General features: G+C 37.2%; 1 protein-coding gene across 3 annotated transcripts in view; it reads right to left on the reverse strand.

Annotated features, from left to right (window-relative positions):
- The window catches only part of LOC124861402 (NLR family CARD domain-containing protein 3-like), a 373,247-nt gene extending 363,807 nt beyond the window's left edge, over nt 1-9,440 (reverse strand). For 2 of the 3 annotated variants that reach the window (XM_047355130.1, XM_047355129.1), the window contains exons 1-8: nt 7,908-9,440; nt 7,286-7,403; nt 7,088-7,201; nt 5,875-5,994; nt 4,284-4,362; nt 3,894-4,122; nt 1,964-3,758; nt 716-889 (exon numbers count right to left, since the gene is read on the reverse strand). In XM_047355130.1, coding sequence (XP_047211086.1) covers nt 716-889; nt 1,964-3,758; nt 3,894-4,122; nt 4,284-4,362; nt 5,875-5,994; nt 7,088-7,201; nt 7,286-7,374 — 2,600 coding nt within the window. In that variant the 5' untranslated portion in view covers nt 7,375-7,403; nt 7,908-9,440. The remainder of the gene's footprint in view (nt 1-715; nt 890-1,963; nt 3,759-3,893; nt 4,123-4,283; nt 4,363-5,874; nt 5,995-7,087; nt 7,202-7,285; nt 7,404-7,907) is intronic. The other variant, XM_047355131.1, reaches the window with a different exon arrangement.
- Nucleotides 9,441-18,121: the final 8,681 nt, after the last annotated feature.

Genomic DNA, 18,121 nt, shown 5'->3' on the forward strand with positions numbered 1-18,121 from the left:
CCTCTCTGTTTTGTTTTGGTGATACTTTTAAAAGTTGCAATACAGAACGTTGCATTAAGGACTTATGCCCCTTTTCCACTGGCTCAATTTGGCCAGCACGGAACAGCTCCGCACGGCTCTGCACGTTGTGTGTTGCCTTTCCATAGACCCGCTTTCGCTCCACTGAAGGGAACACCTCCTGGAGGCGCGTCTTTAAAGCATCATGTGTCGTATTTGTGAGCTTGATTGGGGTTCTTCTTCAATTCCAAGAAGATATAAACTGAAATCCTTTGATCGCCAGAAAAGCTTGCACCTCATCGATGCTCCAAAGAGTGACTTTTCCAGATAACTGTGCAGACTCCATCATATGTTTCTCTCACTCGCTTGAATGCACGTTTGAATATGGTTGTTTTTTTTACACTAGTCGACTCTTACGGCCAATCAGTGAACAGCCTCTCATTATCATCACGTACAGTACAGACTCGGCCTCGCTTAGCCCTGCTAAGAAGGAGGTACCAAAAAAGTAGGTACCGGCACTGAAATAACAGTAATGGAAATGCTCACGAAGTGAGCCAGGTGGAGCCGAGTCGGGCCAAATTGAGCCAGTGGAAAAGGGAAATTAGTTCGACATATAAACATTCTGCATGTATTTGGGTACAAAACAAGGGTGTATTCATAAGGCACACATGTATCAAACTAATGTTCAGATTAATGAAGGCATTAATAATGTTCTGACCTGAGAGTTTCCAGTTTGCAGTTTGGACTCTTCAGTCCAGAAGACATCAGCTCCACTCCAGAATCCTGCAGCTTGTTGTTACTCAGGTCCATCTCTCTCAGATTAGAGAACTGGGAGCTGAGAACTGAGGCCAGAACTTCACAGCTTCTCTCTGAGAGGTTACAGTTCTTCAATCTGAAGAGACAGAGATCAAAATGAATAAGAACAATTCTGATGGAATAAAACTAAATAAAAACATGTTATAGTTTTAAACAAGACAGATGAAACTGCTTCATGAAATAAGAGCTCAGAAACTCTAAATCAATGCAATGAATGTCAGAACCCTGAAACAAAACAAAATGTGATTTAGACAAATTTCTATGTTCTGTGACCCACTTAAACTTTGAATGATGTTTTAATCTGTACAGATTGAGCTGCAAACACGACCTGTTGTTGTTTTAGTGAAAATATCCTGCAGCTGTTTGCAAATAGTGGAAAACTAAATGATGTTTCCACATAACACTATTCCAGATTGGACCACATGCTCTGATCCATATTTACTCCTCCTTCAAACACTGTGGGATGAGCAGTAAATAAAAATAATGATGGAAATAGAAGGAAAGTTACTACTAAAGGGAAGAACATTAAGAGAACAGAACAGCAACTAGAAATCTGAATATTAATTATCAGAACCAAGCAGCAATATTCTGTTATTTTAAATTCTAGTCACTATTTTCAGGAAACATGTTGCCTCTGGAGCAGGAAGTTTGTGCTGTGACCTTTAACCCCAGCAGTTCTATGATAATGTCAGCCTGTTTAACCCCTGAGGAACTTTTGGACCCAACTGGACCATTTTTTTTTTTTCGTTTTAAGTCTCTTTGAAATAAATCAGAGGTTCTTATGACAAAACATAGAAAAAGTATTTAAAACTGTGTTGGGGTCTAAAAAAGTTAGACATAATTTATGTTAAAAGTTAAAAAGAAATAACTAAATTTAACCACTTTTATTCCACTGTCATGAGACGAACCACTTTGGTACCAGATTCTAAGTGTCAGTCCGGTTTTGTGGGATAAAAATGTTAAATAGTTTCTAAAACAACTTAACAAGTGTTAATTTTAATTAAACACATTTTGAGAGAACTGACAGACAAACATTAACATTTATTCTTTCTAATAAATCCTTAGTTGTTGAGCAGAACATCCAGGATAATAGTCACTCTTTCCTGGTTTTAGCTCCTGGTATCAAAACCCAAATTCTGTCAGAACTTACAGAACTTTGTTTGAAGCTTTGACCACTGGCAGCAGCCTGAGAAGAGCCTCCTCTGAAGCAGAGTATTTCTCCAGGTCAAACACATCCAGATCTTCTCCTGATGACAGTAAGATGAAGACCAGAGCTGACCACTGAGCAGGAGACAGTTTATCTGTGGAGAGACTTCCTGAACTCAGAGACTGTTGGATCTCCTGGACCAGAGAACGATCATTCAGTTCATTCAGACAGTGGAACAGGTTGATGCTTTTCTCTGCAGACAGGTTCTGTTTGAACTTCTTCTTGATGTACTGAACTGTTCCCTCATTGGTCTGTGAGCTACTTCCTGTCTTTGTCAGCAGACCTTGCAGGAGAGTCTGATTGGTCTCTACTGAAAGACCCAGGAGGAAGCGAAGGAACAAGTCCAGGTGTCCATTTGGACTCTGTAAGGCCTTGTCCACAGCTCTCTGATGGAAACTTGTTAGATTTGGTTTCTTAGATAATTTAGACTCAACAGAAATGTTTTTTTGGTCTTCCATCAGATTGACACGAGAGTTGATGAAGGTCCGATGGACATGAAGAGCAGCCAGAAACTCCTGAACACTCAGATGGACGAAGCAGAACACCTTGTCCTGGTACAGCCCTCTCTCCTCTCTAAAGATCTGTGTGAACACTCCTGAGTACACTGAGGCTGCTCTGATATCGATGCCACACTCTGTCAGGTCTGATTCATAGAAGATCAGGTTTCCTTTCTGCAGCTGATCAAAAGACAGTTTTCCCAGAGACTTAATCATCTTCCTGCTCTCTGGACTCCAGAGTGGATCTGTCTCAGATCCTCCATCATACTTGACCTTCTTCACTTTGGTCTGAACAACCAGGAAGTGGATGAACATCTCAGTCAGGGTGTTGGGCAGCTTTCCTCCCTCTCTGGTCTTCAACACATCCTCCAGAACCGTAGCAGTGATCCAGCAGAAGACTGGGATGTGGCACATGATGTGGAGGCTTCTTGATGTCTTCATGTGGGAGATGATCTTGCTGGCCTGCTCCTCATCTCTGAATCTCTTTCTGAAGTACTCCTCCTTCTGTGGGTCAGTGAACCCTCTGACCTCTGTCACCATGCCAACACACTCAGGAGGGATCTGATTGGCTGCTGCAGGTCGTGTGGTTATCCAGAGGAGAGCAGAGGGAAGCAGTTTCCCCCTGATGAGGTTTGTCAGCAGAACATCCACTGAGGTGGACTCTGTAACATCAGTCAGGATCTCCTTGTTGTGGAAGTCCAGAGGAAGTCGACTCTCATCCAGACCATCAAAGATGAACATAACCTGGAAGTGTTCAAAGCTGCAGATTTCTTTGGTTTCAGTAAAGAAGTGATGAACAAGGTCCACCAAGCTGAACTTTTTCTCTTTCAGCACATTCAGCTCTCTGAAGGTGAATGGAAATATGAACTGGATGTTCTGGTGGGCTTTGTCTTCAGCCCAGTCCAGAGTGAACTTCTGGCTTAAGACTGTTTTCCCAATGCCAGCCACTCCCTTTGTCATCACTGTTCTGATTGGTTGATCTCTTCCAGGTGGGACTTTAAAGATGTCTTCTTGTCTGATGGTTGTTTCTGGTCTGTGTGGTTTCCTGGATGCTGTTTCAATCTGTCTGACCTCATGTTCATCATTGACCTCTCCAGTCCCTCCCTCTGTGATGTAGAGCTCTGTGTAGATCTGGTTCAGAAGGGTTGGACTTCCTGCTTTAGCGATCCCCTCAAACACACACTGGAACCTCTTCTTCAGACCAGATTTAAGGTTATGTTGACAAACTGAAGCAACATGTTCTGTTTTGAGACAGAAGTTAAACACATTTTAAATAAATATTGAAAAGGATATTAATTATGTAATTCTGCATCCATAATATATCACTAAGCACATGATTTTATCTCCAGGTTAAATCTGTAGAGAAATCCTCTTACTGTTCTGCAGACGTTCAGCCAGCTCCTCCTGCTTCATCTTCTTCAGGAAGTTCAGTGTGATCTTCACAAAAGCCTCTCTGTTGCTCCTCCTCTTCTCTTCATCCTCACCTTCCAACACCTCTTCATCCCCCCACTGACTCTCTAAGCCTTCTGGGTCATCTGGACTCAGAACCTTCTGGATGTTCTTCAGCTCGTTCTTCACAAAAGTAACAATGTTGTCCTCCAGCAGCTGGAACAGAACAATATATGAAGGACACATCAGACTGAGATCATGGAGCCAAACATCAGGTCCATGTTGGACAGACTGACAGTCCTCTGGTCTACAAAGTGCAGCATGGAGATGACTGTGAACAGAACCGATGGAGAAGTAGTTGTTGTACATGTACAGACCATAAATATGGAGTCCAGATGTGTTTGATGCTGCTGGGCAGACGGACCACTGGGAACCTCTGAGTTCTGCTGGTCCACTCTGTGGAGGAACCAGGAAGCATTAGCTCACATTCTGTAGAACAACAAACAGACAAAGACGAAGGTCCATGTGGTGTCCTGCTCCAAAAGCTACGTGTCTTTTCCCATTCAGGGACAGCTGTCCCCAGAGGGGAAGTTCCTACCTGAGCAGAGTTTGAGTTGTCATGGTAACTGTGTTGAAACATGGCTGATTTCTCAGAGCTCTAAATGCTCAGTTGTTCCACTTGCTGATTACAAGAACTTTAAACTGAACATCCAGAGGAACATGAAGCAGATTGTGGACCAGTGGTTCAGTTGTGGACATTTGAATTTCATTTCAATAAATGTTCTTGATCGGCTTCATTGTAAAATATTTTAGTAGATGTAGAATATTTGAACAGTTGTTGTCTTTCCTAAATTTCTTAAATCCCTTTTGTAGTTTGTTAGAAAATGAGTTGTTCCAACCTTTAGCATCCCTAACCCTAACCCTACTGAAGGAACAGTAAATCTAATACAAGTCTGTGATCAGAGGCTGCAGCTGCTCTGTTTCAATGACTGACAGGAAGCTGGAGACACAGTTATTAAGCCAAGAACTGATCTGGAAATGAAAATATTCCAGTGCAACAGTCTGTGTGAGAACAATGAAGGCAAGTTAATCAGACAGAACAAAGTCCAAAGGTAGGTAAGAGGTTTACATCCTGAGATGAATCTGTGTGCTTCATGATGAACATCGTCCAACATCTGCAGAGAGCTAACAGGAGGATTCATGTCCAGAAATAATGTTGCTGTGTGGTAAGAAGGTGGCTGCAACAACTCATTTCTTTACTTTCAATGAAAATATTATTACTTTCTATAAAAGAAAACCTAGTTTTAATTTTACTTTTTTAGATTCAAGAAAAAACTAAATTGACTTGAAAGAAAACTGGACTTTAGTAAATAAAGTTCAGGTATTTTTACAGGTTAATTATTTTGTTTTTGTTCCATATCTTCACCACCAGTAAAAACTTGTCTTAAACATTTGTGCGTTTCTATTTATTTAAAGTCTCACACTTAAACCTACGAGTTAAATATGATCAGATAAAAAGGGTTGGTTGTTAATTTGGTCATTTATCTTGTATTATCTGCCCTCCTTTAGTTCTTCACTTTAAAAGTCGTCTGATTCAACATATGAATTAAAACTGAGGGAGAAAAACATCAGAAGCACAAATTCAGGAACAAAACAATCCACTAGAGTCTGAACTGGGAACACACTTATTTTGTCATTGATTATTTCTTTAAAATGGTGAACCTGAATTATGTCTTCAGCTGGAATCAGCCTGACCCCTGCTGGACCAACAGGTGAACTACAGACACTTAGAAACACCTCCAACAATGTTTACCCTGAACTCACTGGAGACTGAATTTGTAGAAAAGCTTCCAGCAAAAACAAACAGTTTCATAAATAGGAATAAAAATGTAGAAAAATGTGGAATCAAAACATTTCAAACTGAATCAATTCAGTTTCATACAGTTAAAACATTTAGACAGAGCTCACCTCTTTGCAGCTGAAGGTTGCTTTGATTTAAAAAAAAAACCATGACCCTTTGAAGCATCGCTCTTTAAGGACACACAGCTGGGTTCTGGTTCTGGTTCTGGTTTGAGGGTCTGTTGGATCCTGAAGGAAACACACTGAATTCAAACTTAGTCTAATAATGTATTTAAAGTTAAACCCTGAAGCTCAGAACTCTAAAGTGTCTCACAGTGGCTCTTGTTTGAAGAGGATCCAAATATTCCTGGTTTCACTGTAAACCGTATATTAATGATGGATTAATAATTAGCTCTGATGATCATTAATAAGGGATGATGTTTTGGTTTGGTAGCAGGAACTGAACAATAATCAGAAAGTTTTTCTGTAGAACAGTGTTTGATGTGTTCTGATCTTCTATCCTGACAAACTTTCTTCCTTTGGATCAGAGTCAGAACTGCTGATGGAGAAACAAGTTCATTTATCTTCTTGTCGTTTGTTTTACTTGTTCTAGTCTTAAACTGATGATGGAACCCCTTTAGAGCAGCAGCTTTATTCTCAGCTCATCATTTCTGAGCTTCTGGAAAGCTTTTTATGGTCATACAGGCCATGGTGGTGCATTCAAGGACCTTTCATAAATCAAGTAATCCACACTAAATGTCCTCTAAAACATTGATCTTGTTCTCATCATCAGACTTCATCACAGCAGCACGTAGATGATCTTGTATTGTTGATGACATTTAGTGGCTGCTGAAGGAGACTGTGGAGCAGTTTGCTGATAATAAGACTGATGATCATTTTGAATGAACACAAATGTACTTTAGAAGCTGTTGATTTCACTGATGTTTGCAGATAACAGTGAGAGATCATGTTTTCCATCAGATTTAGTTTGGATTATTTAGTTGACATCTAATCCTTGAATCAGCATCATGACTTGCCTACATGTCCAGTCACCTTAAGCTCTGCAGAAGCACCAACTCTGATGAACTAATGTGACACAAGGTGATACAGAATGATTCAACTGGATGGAAGAACAACTGATTTTAGCTCCAATATCATCTAACAAGATCATTTCATATCATCACAATAATACAATGGTTTGATTATTTCCATGATTTAGCATCCATCACACACTGCTTCACATGTGAACACAGACATGTGTGAGAAAGAGTTGTTTTCTCATTAATATGTTGGAATGAAGTTAGTTTCAACTAATTAGTTTGAACATTTAGAAACAGCTCACCTGTTTGCAGCTGAACGTTGATCTGATTTAAAATTAATAATATGATCCTTTGACATGTTGCTCTTTAAGGACACACAGCTGGGTTCAGGTCCAGGTTCTGGTTCTGATCGTTTCCTGTGAATAAAGATGGTTTGGTGATGTGAGAGCTGAACTCTGACATGGAGAAGAGTCCTGGACAGTTAGAGATGGTGATCTGACCTCTGAACTTTGCTCTGGTCCTCATGTTCTCCACACAGAGTGGTTTTAGAGGGAGGGACTCTGTCCTCTCTGTCCTCACACTGATCCATGCTGCTCAGTTCACACCTTCTACCTTCATCTGAGGAGGAAACACTCATCATTCAGCTGAACATCATCTCTGATCAACAACACTGACAGAAACCAGCAGGGGGCGCTCACTGGCTCCTATTATATCTTCTTCATGGAAATCCCCCTGCAGTCACTGACTGATGAGTCAGCATTATTCCACCTTCATCAACAGAGGCTCCAAACATGAACTCTGATCTGCCATAAAACCAGTTAAAGATTAAACTGGAGTCCAGTATCAGAGTCCGGTCCAGCACCAGGACCTGATGTCAGGACTCCAGTCTGAGAGTTTTCCCAGAGATCAACAGCACATTGCAGTCAGAGTTGGTCTGTTGGAGCAGAAAGCAGCAGCAGATGGGATGGAAGTGTAGAGTGGGATTTATTTCCTGTTGGGAACAACCTGCAGCTCCTCATCAACTCACAGACTGTTGCTCTGCAGTCTCATGTGATCTGACTCGTGTCTCATCAGGAGACTAAATCTCTGCTTGGAGACTTGAAGGAACAAAGAGGGACTTACTCAGCTTCTTCTCATGAACTTCTTCACTCTGCAGCTCTCTGCTGTCTGGACCAGGTCTGTGTAGAAGAAGAGAAACTCCTGGACTTCTTCTCCTTCATCGGTCCTCTGAGTCTGAAAGCTGCTTTCACTCTGAAATCAGTCTTAAAGTTCAGCTCAGGTCAAAGATCAGCTGCTGTAACTTTATATGACTTCAACATTTTCAATAATTAACCTGCAGCAGCTTCCTGCTGCCAATCTGAACACCAAAGAAAGTTCTGTTCTCTCTGGTTTCTGACGGCACCAAAACCCAGAACTCTTTCTGTTTGAGGAATTCTGAATTTTTGTATTTAATCAGGTTATCTTTGATATTAAGTTTAGTTTGATGATCTGAAACATTTAACTGGAACAAAAAGACAAAAACAGATGAAATCAGTAAGGGTGTGAATACTTTCTCTCATGACTATAATTCTAATTTAACCCCACCTTAGGTTTTATCTCTGCTTTTGTTTCAATATGTTTTTAATTTTAATTTGCAGTGAACAGATTTTTACTTGATTTTATAATTTGAATAAACTTAAGAAACAAATAATTTCCTGATTTATTCTATATAATAAACAGATAAACAAAACATTGAATAAAACATATTTTACGTGATGACGTAGGCCCTCATGACAGAATATTACTTCTATCTGACTTCCTGCAGTTCATCTGTTGACCAGCAGAGGGCAGAATAATCTCCACCAACACAGATTTTCCGCCCAGTGATTTAAGTCCTGGAGACGAAAATATTCAATTAGTGGCTTCATTGAAAGTCTTTCCTGCAAAGGTTTTTGTTTTTATTAACATTGTTGGCCAGACAGTCACACATTTGACATTTTAAGGTTTACTTCCAGTGAAGTCTTAGTAAAATGACCATATTGATGATTTTCTTTCTAATTAACCAAGTTTATTTTGAATAAAAAAACGCCATATCAGGAATGAAGGCAAAGCAAGCTTTTAAAAACTCTGTTCTATGATCTAGAAATGTTATGATTTAAAGGTGTTTGGTTTTTCTCATTTTTGTTCTCACTGTTGAGTTTTGAAATCTCTTTCTTTTTATTGTTTTTCAGGTGGTGCTGTAGTTGTTTAGGTTTGTTTTCATGTGGATGTTTTCAGTTCATATTGCTTTCATTGTGCATTCTGGAGTCCTCCGCCACACCATCCGTCATAAGAAATCAGGCTCAGCCAGTTGCAGCAACATATCAATGTACCTCCATACTGGTTAGAGAAGGAGAAACTGACCAGAAAACCATTGAAATAATTATCATCTTCAGAGATTTTAAATATTTAAAGTTAATCTAGAATCAGGTAAAAAACATCAAAAGTTGAGCTAATTAGAAAATGACCTAAATTAAAGGATTTTATTTTTGTTTACATCTTAAACTGATGGAGGAATATTGGTGTTTGTTGTATTTCCTGCTGTAAATGGTTGCAGGATTCAACGTTTCTACTTCCTGGAAGCACATGAGCAGCTTGTGGTGTTCCTCAGCGGTCACCTCCTGAGGGAGCGGTGGAGGTCCAGGGGGATGATGGGGGGGATACAGGTCTACTGAAATAAACCTTGTCCTGAAAATAGCAGTAAAAGCTGCACAGTCAATGTTTTAAAACATTGATGCCATTGTTGAGGATTTTCTCACTAACAATGGAAAGCTTGGAGGTCTCTCCTCAGCCCTGTCCTCCACACACTCTTCTTCTTCTGTGCCGCCACATATTTCCACAACATCACCCTGAAACATGCAGACACAACTAAAGGTACTGACCCGATCACTGATGGAGATGATGCAACATAGAGAAACAGTAAATCTGATGATGTGGGAAGAAAATATCCACTTTCTTAATGAGGATAAAACTTACGTTCCCATCAGTTGTTTCCTGTATTAAGATGAAAAGGTGTTTATGCAGTTTAGATAAAAGGTTAATATAGATCAAATATTTAATGTGATGAATGCATCCTGTTAATAACCACAAAAAAACTCTTATTCTAAACCACACCTACAATTTGTGTATAATTGCGTTAAAACCAAAGATTTACTCACAACCAGATCCTAACCCAAGCACAGTTTTATCTCCATTAGTTGTTTTTCCCTTCACTACCACAACTAACATGTTTCTTTTTATAATCGCTTACATTCTTCTTTAATTATTTTGGTAAACTCATATTTCTAGACTTTTACTGATATCTGCTTTTATTTTCCAATTTTTTATCAATCAAAAGAGCCACAAGTATTTTCTTAGGTAAAAGCAGGACTCAGTGGGACAGATCTATTACAGAACTATTAGTTCAGCAGAGAAATAAGGTTAATCAAGGGAGGGAAAGAGGTTTCCATGCAGATAAAGTAGCCAATGAACTAAAGCAGAAAGGTCTCACATTTTATTCTTGATCAAGCAAAAAAAACAAACAGTAAAACACACTCCTGCAACATTATTTAGGGTTGGTTACACTTTAACAGATTAGTGTGACGATCACTGAATAACTAAAAATACAATATTAGAAAACTGTATAATTGTTATTTACAGTTCAGCAATATATCAGTTTAAGACTCATGAAACTGTGCAGCTTTCTTCTTGTTCTACTACAAAACATCTGATCGATCATTTATGCAAAGCACAGATGTACAGATTTCATTTCTTCCTTTTCTGTTTTTGTTTTCTTGGAATAAATTTTTCAAGAGCTGCTAATTGAACAACTCTGCAGCCTAATCATCTACATGATTATTTAAGCTTTTAACTTGATAGTTATCTTCAAATGTTTGGGAAACACAAGTCTCATCAGGTAACCTTACAAACTTTATTTTAATAAGATAGAAATCTTTAAACAATCTCATATCATGACTGTTTTAAACATCTTGAACACCATGTTTTTAGTTATTGATTTTGGTTTTTGTTTAATATGTAATTGCAGTAAAGTCAGGCAAATATTCTGCATTAAGCAGAAAGAAAAGTTCTTCTAATAAACCACAATGTTTGTACTCTCTAATTAATCTTTGTTACCGATCCTAAACCTCCAGCTGGTTCAGTTCTGGGCTAAATCCTGGAAGCAGAACCAGTCAGAAAGTATCAGCTCAGCTCACCAGTCAGAAATACTGAATCTTCCCAACAGACAACACAGTGTCAAGAAACCTGCAAACTTAAAGTTCCCTTCATAAATGAATTTATAATGAGAAGTACTTTAGGCCTGACTTTCCTCATAGTGTCTGAAATCAAGAGGTTTTGGTTTGACCAGCTGCAATATTCTAATATATTAATAATGACTTTTCTGTGGGATGTGATTGTTTTTATGCTGAAGAATGAGGGTCTTAAGTCTTTCTTCTTTACTGAATCTCAGAAAACATGTTAGTTTATGTCAGGATGCGTCTGCGTTGCTTTGGTCCAGTTCATGGTAGCCTTAGAACGTCCCGTTTACATTTGTTCTACCTCCCAAACTGTGCATCTCAAGCCTTAAAGAAAGTTTTGTCGGTACCATAAGGGAACTTTTTCAAAACCATTTTCTAAAACTCATTTCAGTCAAGCTTTGTGTTCCGGTCTCTCGTCAGACACGAGTCATATCACTCATTTTAAAGCAGTTAAAGTTTACACCTAATGAAACACCAAATATTTCCATTGTCATCATATGATACCAAAATAAAACACATTCGTTACTTTCTTTACTCTATAAAATGTATCGAGATAATACAGAGTTTAAAAATACAAATGAATATTGCAAATAAAATATTTTTCCTGTTAGATTTTGAAGGCCTGTAAATGCTTCACCAAGCAGCACGGACTGTGATGCACTTAGTTTTAGAGTTTAGTTGAATTAATAAAAGGGTTAATGACATATGGGTTGATGCATATATGGAGGAAATCTTGTAAACTCCTCATTTCTGTTAGATTTTAAAACTACCACCTTTATCAAGCAATCTGCAGGATATTTGATGTATGATGATTGTTGTAATAAAACAGTTTACACAACTTCTTGGTTCATGTTATGGTTTATAGCAAGGAAATCTTAGAACAATATTATCCTTACTCCATAACTTTGATTGAAAAAATGTTTTTTTATGCATGAGAAGTTTTGAATTAACTTTTTAGAAATTTCTTGCACACATTAGAAACTTCCTGACACCAGTTGAACACAGTGTGATGTTTGCTTTCAATGAAGTAAGGGAGTGAGTGAAGAAAGTGTCAGTAGGTAGAAATAGGCCATGCCTGGACCGTCCCGTCAATAACTGGGTTTGTATTCTCAGTGGATTTAGGATTAAGGTTGACTGTTTTTAATTCAAAGCAACAATAACAACAAAAGTAATGATATTTTCAGCAGTCGGGGTTAGAATCTCCTGCTGGTGCTGCAACATCAGAACTGTTCACATTTTGATACCAGCAAGACCATCGGTCCAAAAACTCTTTTAAACTTCTTTAATGTTATAGTCGTCTGCATAATGGAGATGATGTAAAACAGTTTCTTTAAAGAATTGTGGTAATTATTGTTTTTTCCAAGAAACAAGATAAAACTCATCAGGTTATCAGAAGATCCTTCTGCACTAAAACGTTGGTTAAATCTTAGTCTTATTGCCTCAGTGTTACGAGACCCGACTCATCTTTTATATTTTTCATTTATTTTTGGTGCTGATGTTAGAGGAATTAAGTGATTATGAGATTGCTAAGCAATGCTAGTGGTAAGATGTTAACTTAGTGTATTTGTTCTAGTGCTTTAACTAATTTAAATAAACAGTAAATGAAGCACATTTTAGTTATGTGTTTATTCATTACCACTGGAAAATAAAAAAGATTCAAGTCAGTTTCAATTCAATTCAGTTTATTCATATGGTTCCAATTCCCAACACGTCGTCTCAAGGCCTAAACAAAGTCAAACCAGTTGAATCATACAGATTTCAAGTCAGGTTCATACATTCTAATTAATCCTAACTATCAAACAGATTCAGTTATTTATTCAAATTGGATAAAAAGTTTTTCTATCTAAGGAAACCCAGCAGATTGCATCCAGTCAGTGACTTGCAGCATTCACTCCTCCTGGATGAGCATGTAGAGACAGTGGACAGTCACTGGTGTTGACTTTGCAGCAATCCCTCATACTGAGCATGCATGTAGCGACAGTGGAGAGGAAAAACTCCCTTTTAACAGGAAGGAACAGAAAAGAAAACCTTAATACAAGAAAGTACAAACAAACTATGAATCTTAAAACTTTAGAATGAAATAAATTGTTAATAATTCTTTACACGATACTAAATTCACAATCACTGAATCACAGATTCAATCCGGAAATTAGATAAAAAGACATATTTTGCAATTTTATCTAATAAAACCATCCAACTTATAAACCATCCAACCAAACGTAGGTTCACCTAAACATCCTAATCAGAGTCTGTGCTCCCTCTAGTGGACAGATTAGTTGTAGCAGAAGGTAACTGAGTTGGGACGCTGCACAGATATGATCATTCTTGATCAGTGTCTCCATGAATCAGATGTTTTCTGTCTTTCATACCCTGTCTGTCCTTCCTCCAGTTTGCTGCGTTTAAACCCTGACACAGTTGGTTTTAGATGAAGCCCATGCAGTTCATACTAACCAACACCTTGATCTACCAGGTCACACATGATACATGAAACATGGTTCAAACTTTCCACTCTGAGGTCATCATCTCCAACAGTTTATCAGAGACCATCTGCTGTATTGTGAAGGTTCTGATCCGTCCTGAGGACAAAGCAGTGATTTCTGGTGTCTCCTGATGTCAGCTTCAGTTTATTCATGGATCAGATGGACAGACAGACTGTAGAGATGTGATCTGTGGACAATTACCAAGATATCCAGTCCTGTTAGTGGAGTCCTCCTGGTCCCGCCCTATAAGGGAAGTGGAAGCCTTCACTTCCTGTTTGACTGTCTGACCTTTCACCTGACGTGGTTTGGATGGAGCAAGCTTTTGTTTGTAAGTTCATAACTTTGTGAGTTTTGGTCTGATTTGAGAGATTTAAAGCTTGATATTTTAAGCAGAATTACATCTTTACAATGAACCCACAAAGAGCTTCTCATTTCCTTCTGCTGAGGAGATATTAGCAGAAACAATCCTCACAGGCTGATCTGCTGTGTGTCTTTTGGATGAAAGATTGGATGAAAGTCAAAATAGTTTGTTAATTTACATCTTTGTGAGTTTAACATAAAGATAAAGGTAAGATGAAGACTGATGGTTTAAGAAGAATTGCATCATTCATCCAGTTTGAGCTTCGATACCAGAAATCTTCCTGTCTTTATCAGATTGGTCTCAGATCTTCTAGATTACAGTCATCTAGTTGAGGACGATGCTTAGATCTTATTTCTGGACTTTCATGAAGCTTTGATTCAGTTCAACATCCTTTCATTTATGATCCATTCAAACATTTTGGGTTTGGAGAATATTTTCTGGATCTAATTAGGATGCTGCACACAGATATAAACAGATGTTTCCCTTCCTGAAGCTACAAGATTCAATCTAGGAAGAGGCAGAAGACCAGGGTGAAGTTTATCTCCATTGTTATTTCTTCCTGTGGCAGAGCTGCTGTCCATCCTGTTAAAACCTCTGAAACTGAAGGCTTTACTATAGATGGACAAAAACTAATTCTCAGTCAATTAGCGGATGACTCCACATTGTTTTTAATCAATAAGGAACAAATACCTGTCGCCCTTCAGGTGGTGAAGTTCTTCTCCCAGGCTTCAGGCCTGTTTCTTCATCTGAACAAGTGGAAACTTTTAAGTCTTCATCATAGTTTGGAAAATATGTTGTATAATATCCCAGTGAAGAAGCAGGTTTGTTACTTAGGAATATGGATATTCAAGGATTCAGAAGCTGGTAGCAGTAAGAAGATCCAGAAACCAAATGAATAATCCAGAAGATTCTTAATAATTGGTTGAAAAGAGACTCAACTTTATTTGGAAGATTGTTTATTGACAAAAACCGAATGAATCTCCAGATTAATTTACTCCACTTATTCTCCACCCCTTTCTAAAAACACTATAAAAGAAATAAAAACCCTCGTATTTAATTTCATCTGGAGAAATAAACATCATTATATGAGAAAAGCAGACATGATGAAAAGTTCTGAGGAAGGAGGATTAAAAGCGACTGACTCTGAAACAATGAATGGTGACTAAAGCTAAGATGGCTTCAGTCGTTTCTAAGGTGTAGCGAGGACATGTGCTTCACTTTACCCACATTCATATTTAACTCATTAGGAGGCAGAGATTTCCTTCTGAAATGAGACTTTGAGGTTTCTAAGTTCCCCATGAAGCTCTCTGCTTCCATCAACAGGTCCTGTTTTACTGGAAAATGATTCCCAAACATGACTTTAGTGGCATAATGTCCCGTTGTGGAACAATAGGATGATTCTAAGTAGAAGAAAATCAATCTTCATGGAAGGATGGATGGAAAAACACATTTGATCCATTGTTCATTTGATCAATAATAAAGAGGAATTTAGTAATAATAAATATAAAATATTCTGTTCCCCTGAGGATTATAGTAATGTTGGTTGATAATATTCCAACTGTCATGATTAATCTAATCAGAAATAACTCAGATCAGACCCCAACTCCTCATTTACATAAAGCAATAATTAATGGTTTAAACTATGGAGAAAAAAATGAAATAACTTGATTTAGAGAAAACTTTTAATTTATAAGATCTATTCTGGATTCTCTAAAACAACATATTATTTAAAAACTTTAATTTGTTTTCCTGGAAAGGCTCAAATATGGAATATTAATAAGGGACAAAAAGATGGAAAATATGATCAATAATATTATTTAGTTTGACAGATTTAATATTCATAAATGTTGCTTCATAAAATCTTCACCAACTGGAAAGATGTCAAAAAATGAGTTTTTGTAATTTTATAAATCTTTAAATAAATGAATTCAGCCTCTGTTATCAAACATTTATCTTTCATATCAGAATTTAATTTGTTATAAACCCATTTTAACATTTTTATTTTAGTTTTTGTTAAGATATTTTTGTTTGTATAGTTTTCTATAAAATGTAACTATTAGAAATGTTCATTCTCTCCATCAGGTGTGATGTTAGCAAGTTTCTTGTTTTTGATGGAGAGAATTTCTTTCTCCTCTTATTAGTTTTGTCCTAATTTTGTCCCAATTAGTTAAGGAGGCATATTTAAGATGTCTGATACAGAAAAATCTGTAAATGTGAAGATGTTGATGTCTTAAACTCTTTGTGTGTTTTTCTCTATGAATGTTTTACTGTTTTGGTGAATAAAAAAGGTTTGTAGCGCTGTAGCTAACTGGTTTCCAGCTTCAGATCAGCGAGTTAACTGGTTCCCAGTCAGATAAATGAACACAGATTCTTCTCCTGGGCTTCTTCAATGTTTTCTCAGTAATTGTGAATTAGAAACAGCTCCACAGAGACTCAGAGCGGAGCTACCGATGCTAACAGACTGCAGCAGCAGCTTCAGAGGAGCTGTGGCTCCTAAACTCAAAGCAGAGGTTCAGCTCCAACAGACAGATGAAACTAAGCTCTACAACTCTGCTTTAAACGCTAAGATGCTGAGCTTCTACTTTAAAGTTAGGAGAATATTTATGAAATGTTCAATTATCATGGAAACAGTCAGAATAATGTTGATGTTTTAGCTGCGGAGCCGCAAACTAAAACTCTTTATCAGAGCAGGACGGTTATTATTTCCCTCTACTGGACACAGACGGTAACTGCAGCTAATTAATCAAGGTGAAGAATTTACATATCATTCACTTCCGGTCTGTCCTTTCACATTAAGGCAATAAAAACAAGTTAATAATTTCCTCCGTTATTTGTGGAATAAAAGGATCTTTGATTTGAAAGCTGTTTTCTCCCTGAAACATTTTACTTTTAGTCAGAAATCAGCCAATAAAACTCTTTGCTGAGGCGACTCTGTGACAATATAATATTTTCAGGAATTTATTATCTCTTAATTAAACTCAGATTCTTTTGTCATTATTGTTTTATTTTAAACAAACTTGATTCAATTTAAAATAAAATATTTCACAACTTTGAAACTGAAGAATGATCAATAATTTTTCTATTTCTATTCAGTTGTTTGACACCTTGTGGTCTGTCTCTAATCAACTTCACTGTAAATATGAGTCTGAAATATGTAGATTATTATTTTCAGGATAATTCATACAGTCCATTTAGTTTTATTTATTGTTTTTACAGCAGTTTCTATCAGAAGGACATTATGTCTGATTTTTGTTATATTTTATTTTTAACTAATTGAGGTGAAAACTAATAGGCATAAAGGAAACAATTCATGATAACTATGTTTTATTATCAATAATAATAATAACTAATACTTATTTCCCACTGGTGGTGAGATATTGTAATCACTATTGTTCATATTAATTGTTTAATCAGTTAATTGTTCAGTCAGATGTTTTGTTTATCTTTCTTTGTTGTAATTTAAACTTTTATCACTTGCATTAAATCAGTTTAAATTACTGATGTTAAACATGAATAAGATTCACTGCAGGGTTTAATTTAGTCTCATCAGAAACATCCTGTTCATATAAATATGGCAGCTAGCTTTATAATTCAGTGTATTGTCATAAAGTCTCCTCAGCAAAGAACTTAATTCATCGTTTTCTGACTAAAAGTCTAATATTTCAGGGAGAAAACAGTTTCAACTTAAAGAAAACTATAAAATCATCATTTTCTCTGTTAGAGTGAATTAGAAGCAGCTCCACAGAGACTCAGAGAGGAGCTACCGATGCTAACAGACTCCAGCAGCAGGTTGAGACACCTTGGAGGAGGTTTTTAGCTCTGAAGCTGATCTTCACTTCTGCTTCCTGTTTTAAACACAAACTCTGATCATCAGCAGCTGCAGATCTACAAGCTGATGTTGAACAGCAGCATCTGTCTTTCAGTTTACAGTCAATCATATTTTTTATCATCAATCAAATTCATTATTAAACTAATGTAAAGGATTGTAGTGTGTAATTACAGTCTGCGACCACAGGAGGGCGGTATCAAGACCGAGTTTAGGACAAAATGATTAAAATCTTAATTTTTGTTTAGTGCAGTTGTGTAATATTTACACTTTAATGAACATTTTTATTATTTTTATAAGTTAGAATTTTCTGCCCTGCCTAATGCCCTGATTGCAGCATTTCTTTATCACTATATAATAATAATAATAATGTTTGTAGTTTTTTCAGGTCTTAATTATCAGAATTAATAATATTT

The sequence above is a fragment of the Girardinichthys multiradiatus genome, chromosome 24 (assembly GCF_021462225.1).
Source record: "Girardinichthys multiradiatus isolate DD_20200921_A chromosome 24, DD_fGirMul_XY1, whole genome shotgun sequence".
In the NCBI taxonomy this organism is placed as follows: domain Eukaryota; kingdom Metazoa; phylum Chordata; class Actinopteri; order Cyprinodontiformes; family Goodeidae; genus Girardinichthys; species Girardinichthys multiradiatus.